General features: G+C 33.3%; 1 protein-coding gene across 1 annotated transcript in view; it reads right to left on the minus strand.

The window, feature by feature from the left end:
• LOC18432767 (uncharacterized) overlaps positions 1-4,969 on the minus strand; it is a 29,440-nt gene extending 24,471 nt beyond the window's left edge. Inside the window, 1 exon segment of the mRNA XM_088853978.1 lies at positions 4,720-4,969. Coding sequence (XP_088710104.1) covers positions 4,720-4,928 — 209 coding nt within the window. The 5' untranslated portion in view covers positions 4,929-4,969.
• Between the last annotated feature and the right edge of the window lie 7,306 nt (positions 4,970-12,275).

Below are 12,275 nucleotides of genomic sequence, written 5' to 3' on the forward strand. Positions count from 1 at the left end.
AATTTCCCCAAAAAAGAGAACGGGTTTCTCCAAATTCCTCAAACAAAGGTGCCATGGCGACGAGCTCCATGGAAGAAACCCTAATCCAAACACTAGCATAGCAGTGGGGCTCTGTAAAGGCCCTGACTCAGGTCCATGAGGCCCTGCAGGCAATGGAGAACAAAACTCAAGGCTATCTTACCTCTCAAAGAACAGAGAGGGAGGCAATCCACAATGAACTCATATCTAGGGTTTCTGAGCAAGATGAAAGTGTTTTTGCCAATGAGACTTTTACGAAGCCCTGCAAAGAATTGAACCCTAGGGCTTCAGAGATGGACTAAAATGGACTCACTGCTATCTTGAACACAGTGGATTAATCCAGATATGGATCTTATATAAATTTATGGACTCGGATCTGGATCGAAATATTCAGGATCCAATTTGAGATCCGATGTATACTATTTGGATCCGGATCTGGTCAGATCCGGCCCCGATCCAACCCGTTCTCACCCTTAGGTTCTCACTCCCTATTACACATGTTGGAAAGACTCTTGTAAACTATTCCAAGGTCCCATTCTTTTAAATAATGTTTTTTATCAAGTATAGTCTCATTTTTGTTTCACAATTGACTCAATAAATCAAAGTTTGTATTCACATCCTTTCTTTCGTTTTTTTTTTTGAAGGATCCATTATCTGGGACGACATTCGCTTAGGGGACTCAACAACAAGGACGTCGAAGTGTCTTGAATGATGAATGAAAGAAGTTCCCATTATCAGTCTTCTCTTTCAAGTAAGTGGGCATGCCAATGTTTGGCATCACCATCTAGGGCATTGCGCGATCATTAGTCAGTCAGTAGGTTATGCAAAGAGGGATCATTGTCTAAAGAGTCAAAATCTGTTTTTATTTCATGCTTGACAATTGGGTAATATCTCAAATTCTTTCCAATTTAAATAAAAGAAAGACCTTACCTTTTGAATTAATTCATTTTGATGAGTGAGGACTTGCACCAGTTGCTTCTTCTTCTCATAACAAATATTATGTGATCATTGTAGGTGATTTTTCATGGTATACTTGGATTTATTTCCTCAAGGAAAAATCTCAGATATTTGAAAAATTTGTACAGTTTAAAAAAAAATTCATAGACCAATCTCGTTCTTTCATAGTGATGGGGGATGTGAGTTCTCATCTCATGCATTAGGAACTACTTATTTTAAAGAATAATGGGATAGAGCAACAGATTTCGCGTCCACATACTCAACAACAAAACGGTGGTTAAGAACGAAAGCACCACCATATTGGCACCTTTCCTTGATGTTCATTAGTACAATAACAAAATATCTCTAGACTGAAGCCTTACACATGGCTGTATATGTCAAAATAGATTGCCCACTCCTGTTTTGAAGGGTGCAGTTTGTATAGAGCCTAGGCTCTAAACAATCAAATTAGAGCCTACCTTCAAATACTATCGAGAAATGGGTTTTTAATATTGGAAATCTTTGTAATAGCCTTAAAATATAGTTTCATATTCATTTATAAAGTTTAAAGCTTCAAAAATAGTATAGATCGACAGACCTATGAAAACTTGAAAATCTTGAAAATTGACAGTCCAAAGATGTGCTACAAAATACGCTATTTTCAAAACATGAAATCCATTTTTTTCTCATGTCCATGCATCTTGATGTCGAGATGATCGACCTCTTTCAGTGAAAATTTATGAGGTAGGCTCAAATTTGATTGTTTAGAGCCTCGGCTCTATATAAACTTTTCCCTGTTTTGAATGGCCAAACTCCTTATGTTCTATGGTAAGCATAAAGATAATTCATTTCTTCGATCTTTTGGATGCCACACTTATATTCGTATGGATAATAGTCATATGAACAAACTTTCTCCTAAAGTGGAAGCGGGCATTCTAGTTAGATATGAAGAACGTTATAAAGGTTGCAGTCGTTACAGCCTTAGACACAAGATGAAATGAGGATGTCGAATCCACCTAAAATTATTTTTCAGCAAGATGAAAATAAAGCAAGCGAGGGCGTAGTTCAAGATAGTCAATAGGTGATGCAAAATGAAGTTGTTCACCCTTGATGTACCCCCAATGATACTGGTTAGCCAAATATTGTTGATAAGGATGTTCCTCATCACCCTAACAGAGATTTAGAATATCTTTATGATGAGGAACCTCCGCCTGAGAAAGAACTTGATGTTGCCCCCAAGGAGTTATCGTTTATCATAGGCGAAACAAAAGGGGAGCAGGCTGGTTACAAACATATACAGAAGAGCACCAAACTCGTATCAGGGGTGAAACTTGTATCAGGGGTGATGAATTTGAGAGACAAGAAGTTAATACTAGGACTATTATACAAAGCCCAAAAGTCTTGAGGGCCTAATAGTGTACATCACCCTATAGACGAATAAGTTATGGAAGCTTTACAAATGACTATCAGGTGAAGCTCTTAAGCAAAAGGAGCCTACCAACTATTATATCGCAAAAAGGATTCATAAATGGGCTGAAGCAATGGTAGAAGAAATGAAGGTAATGTTTCTAAATAATACATGGGAAACTGTGAAGAGGCCACCTAGGAAAATTGTTGCAGGCGGCAAATTGGTGTACAAAATAAAATACAAGTCGGATGGAAGTATCGAGCAATATAAAGCTTGACTAGTGGCAAAAGGATTGAATCAATGGCACAGATAGGATTATGAAGAAACTTTTAGCCAAGTTGTTAAAATTGTCCTGGCTGATTACTATTATCCTTAGCCGTGGCACATGGTTGGCTTTTATTCCAGTTTGATGTAAAGAATGCACTTCTTCATGGAGAGTTAAAGGAAGAAGTGTATATGGGGAGCAACCACTTGGTTTCAATGAAATATCCCACAAATTATGATGCAAAGTGAAGAGATTCATATATATGTGGTCCAAAGCAAGGCTCTCGTACCTGATTACAAAGTTTTTATCATGCAATCAAGGCATAGGGTTTTATGCGGACAGTTGTGGTTCACTCCCTATTTATTCATGGGAGCGCTACAAGTATTGTGATCATTCTCTCACAAGAAATTCTCCAGACCTTATTGCAAATATCAAGAGATTTTTCCATGATAAGTTTCAAATGAATGATTTTGGAGCGTTAAGATATTTTCTAGAATAGAAGTGGATCAGTCCCAGGATAAAATTCAATTGTCAGAAAAAATCTGCACTGGATTGACTAAAGCACTATAATATATTCAATTGCAAACCATCGGCTACACCTATAGTGCTCAACAAACGATTGAGTGATGAAAAACGAAAATTAAATGATGATCATGAAAAGTACATAAGCATGGCAATTACAGTTGAGTATCTTATCCTTACTCATCCTAACATTGCATTTGCAGTAAATCAGGTATACCAATTTATGCATGCTCTAAACCAATGTTCATGAGGTAGTTTTAAAGTTTATAATCCGATATATCAAAGGCCCTATTAATCAGGGCATCACGTATCATAAAAATCATCCAAAAGATGTGCACATTGCCCAATCGGATGCCAATTAGGCAGGAGATTGTAACTATAATTTTCCCTTTTTTTTTCTTATAGATTTTGTCAAATATGATTAATTGATTATATTATGTCAATATTTCAAAGCATCCATGCAATCTTCTGCATCGCCGCATATGCGGCCGCATAAAGCGTAATGCGCTGAGCAGCGCATCGCAACAGGCCGCATATGAGCTTTGGAGAGATGCGCCCGCATATGCGGCTGCATCCCGCATATACGGCATAATTCGCATATGCAGCCAGTCAAGGCCATGAAAAAACTCCTCAAGCAGGGGTATTTTTTACTTTTTGGGCCCCGATAAAAGGGGGAAAGGGTTTGGGTTATTAAATCCCCCAAACAATTAAAAACAGCCACATCCATCGCTCTTTTTTAATTAAATCAATCGAAAAAATAAAGTGGCAGAAAATTATTTTGTGAAGTTCTTAAATTTTCGTATTGGTTGATGTTTGGTTGTTGATTTGTTTCTTTTTGGTGCTGATTTGTTGATGTTTAGGTGAAGTTTTGACACCAAATCGAGGATATAAGAGCTAAGATTTGTCTTGAGTTTGATTTTTGAACTCTTTAATCTTCATAGACTTTTAGTTTGTATTTTGTAACTTTAAGTTTGTGGCACCAAATTTGTGAATATGTTTAGTTGAATGTTTTATGAAGCTAGTTTCTAGTTTCTATAAGGGATAGTGGATAAAGAATCTCGGATACAAAATCTCCAAGTTAATAAATAAACTAAATACCTACTATCACATATATCACCTCTATTTTTTTTTTATGCATTAACCTGTTTTTTTTAAAAGAAATGAATTTTTTATATTTATTGACTGTATCGCGATGATATACCCACATCTAGACAGCAGAGAGCCACATCACCACATCAGTCCCCCCAACGCAATGGGCCGCATCCCACATTTTAAAACACTGTTTTAGACGCTTTTTTTGTCCATGTTGCGCTCTCTCCCAGTAAATTGTTTGTATATGTAGATATTTTTTCAGTAAATATTTTCCTATCAAACTATTACACGCGAACCAAACTCCCCCTAAATTAAAATGGTGGTGAAATGAAAGCGACGTGAGTTCACATTCTTCACCAATATCTTGAGACAAAATAATCTATTCCACGTCTAAAGTAACACAAAATCATATTCAACTGAGAAAAGAAAACTAAGAAACAAGAAAAGGGGGAAGAAATTGAATAAATGTTTTGGATACCTGAGATAATAGGGAAACTTATTAAAAGTGACACTGCTATCTTTTCCATCAAAAACCTGTCTGAGGAGTTCTTTCTCGATGCGTTGAGATTAAACGGCAGAAGCCAGGGTCGCCCACTTGGGGACAGTTTGTCCAGAGGCCAACCCAAGCCCTACACCGACACCAAGCCCCACACCCAGAGCCGACATCAGTACATGTTTGTTCTCCATCCTCTCGTCTTCTCAACCTCCCAATCTTTGCTGCCTTCAATTTTTTCTTCCTTTTTTAGCTGATTAACATGCAAATTTCTCCGCCTGCTTTCTCACTTGAAATTTCCTTACAATAACCGATCGAACCAGCAATTTAAAGTTTTGAACCGGATCAGCCACAAACAAACAACGTTTGACTCAGGTCTCAGAATAAAATTGTGGCAGGAATCAACTACTCAAGGACAATATAGGCTGAGAAACGCAAGCGATGACCACAAATTATACGGTTATATATAACTTTTTAACTAATTTATACAACTTCAGGCAAGATGGCATAGATATGCATCCAAAGGTTCCCTTTGCCTGTGATGTCTCACTCCAAAACCGGAACCTTCAATGAAATTGAAAGCATAAATCACAGTTTCAGAGACCAGAAAAGCAGCCGATTCAGAATTTGCGAAGGCAAATCCTGAGCATCTTCAATGAATTGAAAACTCAAATATAATAATGGGTCCCTCTTAAGTAAAAAAATAACAGAAAATTTCTGGTGAGGATAGAAAACAGGAGGAAAATAGCTGAATATTTTGTTTGGTGCTAGATTAAGAGAGCGAGAAAGCGGTTGTCCAAAAATCAGGCAAAGCAGCTCTTCCCGCTCCTTGCATTTCGTTAAATGTTCGACCGTTTCTCTCTCCCCCTCAGCCTATCGACCGTTTCCACTCTCTCCCCAGCCTCTCTCTCTCTCTGTCCAAGCGTCTCTCCTAGCCTTGAGTTGTGTGTTGCTTCTCTCGTCTGTATCCACGTAGGGATTTTAATGGGTGGGCGGTTTTTTTAAACATATGACGTGGCAGGCTGTGAGTGAGATTCGTGGTGTCCCATTTCTTTTCAAATTGACCTTCCTCTCCCACGTGCCTTTCCCCTGTCCGTTTCTTCTTCGGTTCAGCCTCTCCCTGTCCTTTTCAAATAAAACGTCCAGGTTTCACTTGACACCATAACATGGTTTTTAAAAAAATGCCACTTTATTTTTTTTTTGGATGTTCAACATCCGAAAATATCCCAATTATTGAACGTTAAGTATAACATTTTCGGATGTTGAACATCCGAATATAAGAGATTTTCGAATGTTCAACATCCGAAAATACCCTGATAGTTAAATAAACCTTCATCTTCTTTGTTTTCGGATGTTCAACATCCGAAAATGTTATACTTAACGCTAAACTATCAAGGTATTTTCGGATGTTGAACATCCAAAAATTCCTTAATTTCGGATATTCAGCATCCGAAAATAGGAAATTTAATGTTTAATTTTAGGCCCATTTTCAGATGATGAACATTCAAAATCTCATCAATTCGGATGTTTAACATCCGAAAAAGGGTAAAGTGGTCTTTTTAAAAAAATTCCATTATAAAAGGTAAAAAACCGACATACATATAATAATGGAAACTATTTGGTATATCATTAATAACGCAAAGTATAACGGATTTTTATGCAATTTTCTCTAGTTATTAAGAAAAAGTTTATATAAGGTGTCACCCTTATACTGTAGAAGTAAGGTGCACCTCATAAACTTATTGAAAAATGTTGTTTAGTCATTAGAAAATTTTCCAATTGATCATCTTGACCTCGATATGTATGGATATGAAAGAAAAAATGAATTTTAAGTCTTAGGAACAATATATCTTATAACACATTATCTGGACCGTCCATTTTTAAGATCTTCAAATGTTCATAGATATGCTAGGTCTGCACTATTTTTTGAACTTTTAATTTCATTATAGAAATAAAAAATAGACTTTTAGGCCATAAGAGTTTCGGCACTAAAAGTATATCTTTTAACGAAATTTTAAGATGCACCATTGTTTAAGGTTGACAGCTTATACAAACCTCACCCTAATTATTATGAGTATAAGAAAATTGTTAGGAGAATCATCGCCATCAAGATAGTGCAACATCACAGATGTTATCATGCTATGGATGTGTGTTACATGAAATTATTTATTAATTATATAAATATTGTTTTATTTTGAAACGATATTTTAAAAAGGAGCAATGATTTCAACAGTTGCAGAGTAATATGCTGCAACAGCCTTAAAAAACCATCTTATAGCCATTTGTTTGATCCAAATTTTGAAATATACTCTTTTCATTCTAATGAATAATCACAAAAAAAGAAAAAATTGAAAACACAACCTATAAAGTATTTTTTTAGACCAATTAACATAAGTCGTTCATATTGATGAGATGCTTAGATCTAGGCCTTAGAATGATTTTTCCATTTCTAATTTGTTTGGATGGCTTTATTATCATTAGATGAACAATGTTACAAAAGAAAAAAATGATTTTGAGTTAATAAAGGTTGAGATCTTGAAATTCACAAAATGAATGGTCTAGATTCGTTTTTTGAGGGGAATCATTTTGATCATATCTAAGGTTCAAATTGAACTTTTTTTTGGGGGGGGGGGATTGATTATCAAGATGAAGAGAGTGTGTGTGCAAAATTTGGGGTCATACAAATACCACAAACATGGTTTTCTAGAAGTGTTGTTGCATTATACTATGATACAACCGTTGCATTGGATCTTTGCTCTTTAAAAAGACATTCGATTCTTCACATAATTGTAGAGAGAGAATATGGACTTACTTTGTAAGAATAGAAATAATTGAGAAAGAATATAGTGAATATGAAAATATGATTATTTTTCTTTTATTTCAATTTAATATATAATATTCATTTATGGTCTGAACCAAGGGAGGGCTCTCTGTGTGACCCACCCACATATATGATATATATGACCCCCAGTCTCATCCATTAGATCTGAGTAGATCGCTAAGATGACTTGAGTCACAATATCACAAGTTAGCACTTAAGCATTAGATATTGATCAGATGGTTCATAGTATTTTATTTTTTATTTTTATTCTATTAATAATTTTGAAACAAAATTTGGAGCATGCATAGATTTGATAGAGCCGCACATGATAAAAATATTTAAAAATATTTCTAGTGACAAAAAATTACAAGAATTCTCCTGAAAGTTATAGGGGCATTTTGGTCATTTAACTTTATATATAATTTTTTATTTTTTCCCGGTTCACCCTAATAAACATGTGTCTGTTGCAACCAACACTAATCATAATGTTGGTAATATTTATTGCTCTTCTTTTTATGGTAGTGAATTTTTTTTTTTTTTTTTTTTTTTTTTGACAATTTTATTTTGGATTTTGGAAAAAAAATTAAAAAAAAGTGCAGACAAAAAAGAAATGAAAAGAAAAAAAATGAATAAAGATAATCAAAAAAGTTTTATTTTCCTTTTTCTTTTTTTGCAATCACTAATTATAGCGATACTAAAATTTTACTTTTTTTTTTTTTTATGTCACTTGCATTTTGAGGTAGCTATTTCTACAAAAATAATTGAATTATGTTTTTATCTCTCTAATTTATATTTATGGTTAATTATTATATTTTTTAGTATTTTTTGCATTTACAATTATATCATGCACTAATATAAAATTAAATTATTTTTACATAAAATATAAAAAAATCCTTTAAAATTTGAAAACAAAGAACATTAATGATCTCAAATAGATGAAATAAATTTTGATGAGATAGAGAGCTACATTTTTATCATACATTAAACCGTTCACTAAATAAGAAAATAATAATAATTGAAATATGAAAAATAAATAATTTAATATGTAAATGGAAATTGGAAAGAAAAAAAAAACTCATATGGACTTCAAGATAAATCTATATAATTAATCTAAAAAATTTAGAAATAATTATAAGAAATGAACAAAATTTGTTATATATGGCTAATTTAATATAACGCACTTTTTTAATTTAAAAATTTACAAAAATTAAAATAAAATATTAATGTGTTACCATTAAAACTATAAGTATAGTTCTTAGCCGATAACTTTATATTTCAATGAACTACATAATTAACCACTAAAATATCGCATACATAACAAAAAGCAACCATTCCAGTATTATAAAATAATAACAAAGGAAAAAGCTAAATTCATTCAAATACTACTAAATAAATCATGAATAATAGAAATTCATGACTGAAAGGAAAAAGGCTAACCACTTGCTACATATGGACATATGCCTTGTATGAGTATTGCTTCTTACCCAAAAGAATATAGACATGACAATAATCACATGAATATATAGGAAATCAACTAAAAATACTTACCAATTAGAATTTTAGAGAGCCTCAAAGCCAAGGGAATGGTTAGATTCGGTATTTGTTTGTTGTGAACTTGCATAAACCACAATGAGAGTGAGAGAGAGTAGGATGTAAGAGAATAGTATGTTGAGAGAGAGAAAGAAGATTGAGAAAAAACCACGTTGAGAGAGAGTTGGGGATGGGGTAAAAGATATAAAGAGATATTCAATGAAATAAAAAGACCTAAATAAAAGGATTTAGAGACTAGTAACGATAAGAAAAGTAATTTGTATATAAATTTAGGAGGAAAATGGAAAAAGAAATAGAGAGTAAATACAAGAGGCGAAGGAGAAAAATGTGACTTAATAACTATGTAGAGAGAGAGAGTGTGTGTGTGATTGTTGAAAGAAGAAAAATAAATAAATGATTTACATGTAAAAATCTTGAGAGAGAGAGAAGTTGTTCCAAAAGTAGATAAGTTGAGGGAAATTAATGGGGCATTATAACTACTTGAGAGAGAGAGAGTAAAAATAAGAGGTGTGTAAATTCCCATGAAAAGAGGAGATAAAGTATGCTTATTTTCAATGTTTCACAAGAGAGACAGAGGTTATTTTATCAATGTTTGCATTAGTTAACATGCAAATGGTTAAAGTTAGTATAAATGTGGACATTAAATGTTAACATTGATAATTATTTTCTTCATGCAAATATTTTTTCATATATGTTGATTTTACAAGTTTATATTACAAATATTTATTTTATATGATTATTTTAGTGATCAATATTTGAAGGACTCTTGTGTGAGAGTGAATAGTGGAGAGAGAAAGATAGAGGTATGTGAGTTATGGGAAGGAGAGAGAAGAGAGACCTAGGGAAGAGAGATAGAGGGGGGAATATTAATATGGGGGAGGAGAGTGGACAGAGAGAAACTGTGGGGAGAGAGAAGGGAGATGTTTATTATAAAAAATAGAGAGATGCTAGAAATTAATATAAGGGAGGAAAAGAGAAGAGAGAGAAAATTGTGGGGGGTTATTAAAATATATGAGTTAAAATAAGAGAGTTTTATTAAGAAAGGGAGTGTCATGTGAAAGTCTTTTTATGTTTCCCATACAACATAAAACTTATATGTTTACATTTATCTAACCTTCCATTCTGAATTAAGGGATAAGATTGCCCCAATCATAATGTCATAGCTCTACACTATTTTATTTTAAATTTTATTATATAAAATATTTTGACACCAAATTTTGAGCGTCCAATCCTCTAATAAACTCGCACTTTTAAAAAAAATATAAAACAAATATTCCCAATAAAATAACATACCAAAAATACCCCTAAAAGTTTCAAGGGGTATTTTCATCATTATATTTTATCGAAAGTTTATTTTTAATATTTTTTTATAGGTGCGCCCCATTGAGAAGATGGCATATACAAAATTTCATATTCATATAATTTGTATTAAATAAACATAAATATAAAATATTCTGAGGCATCGGATCTAATATCAAACGGCGAGTGGCTCACTGGATCAAAATTGGACAGCTGGATGATAGGGGAAGCATAGATCTTCTATGTTGTAGAGGAAGTATAGAAACCTTTAATTTTCCTAATAATGCCCCCATGTTATTCTCTCTCTTCTCTCTCACAATCTTCTCCATCTCACGCTCTTCTCTCTCTCTCTCTCACACAAAAAATCATTCTATATGGATTTTAAAAAAGAAAAATAGACTCTCTTTCTAGGTTAGAGAGAGTTGGCAACGAAGGAGTACGAGAAGGTGGCTGAAGATTATAACTTTTAATAGACGATGATGAAAGGAGTAATAAAAATCATTATAAAATAAAAATCATTTTTATCATCATAATCCGAGCTTATCCCGACTATTTTAGGTCAGCTAAACAAGATGAAACAAATATGAATTATTGAAAAAATTTATTTGTACCATGAATATTTTAGATAATTTTTAAGATAAACATGTTAAAAACCATAAAAAATAGAATTTAAAGTCATATATTGGTGTTTTCCAATTTTTTTGTTTTAAATTTTTTATACTTTTTTCTGTAGTTTTTGGTGTAGGGTGAGTTGGGTGCAAGTGGGCAAGGCCAAGTTACTTGCCTAAGTCTGAGTTGATCCAACGAGTCATAAAAGACACACACACACACGCACACACACACACATATATATATATATATATATATATATATATATATATATATATATATATATATATATATATATATATATATATATATATATATATATATATATATATATATATATATATATATATATATATATATATATATAGGGATTTTTTAGAGTTAATCCCTAAAATAACATAAGTTAAAGTTAGAATCCCTTGTAAATGTTTTTTTTACCATCAATATACTTGCACAACCAAAGCCAAAGCTAAACTAAAAGGATAGTTTTGTCTTTTCGTACGAATGATGAAAAATGAAACTAATTCATGATATTACATGTGTCTCTCATCTGCCCTTCTATCTCTTTCTACCTCTCTCTCTCTCATCAACCTATCTTCTCATTATTTAGATGCCATTCTCTACTCTTCGATTTCTGCTAAGCCAGAAATCCCTCTCGTCATCTTACTCTCTTTATCTCATACACGGAAGACCCCCATTTGAAATTTTCTTTTGGTTCTCTCTATCTCTCATAGCACACCCTCTCTTTTTCCCTTTATCTCTCTCATACAAAAAACCCCGATTTGAATTTTTCTGTTGGTTCTCTCTATCTCACTTGGCACACCTTGTCTCTCTTTGGTATGCCTGCTTGAATGTTGCTGATCTTTCTGTTTCTCCGAGCTGTCAATGACCCAATTGAGTATTGATTTGTGATCTTCACCCAATCGATCTATTGATCTGTGTTCTTCATTTTTCCTTTAATTTTTTGATGCACATCTCTCTTTCCTCCTAAGTTATAATTGATACCTTGTGTCCTCCTCATCTCCTAACATTCTTTATCTCTAAATAAGAAGACATAACCAATAGTTGTTTAGTAGCTGGTCAAGTGGATTATGATCGATAGAGATGGCCGGATGAGAGACAGAGAAAGGGCGTTGCTAAGTTGATAAAAATATTTAGGGCTGATGAGGGAGAGATGGAGCATATGAGAGAGAGTTCGAGACATGAGGCGTGGAGAGAGAGAGCAAGCGTATGAAAGGATGAGAAAATAGGTGAATGAGAG

This window comes from Amborella trichopoda, chromosome 1 (genome assembly GCF_054954075.1).
Source record: "Amborella trichopoda isolate Santa Cruz 75 chromosome 1, AtrichopodaSantaCruz75HAP2 v2.0, whole genome shotgun sequence".
NCBI lineage: Eukaryota > Viridiplantae > Streptophyta > Magnoliopsida > Amborellales > Amborellaceae > Amborella > Amborella trichopoda.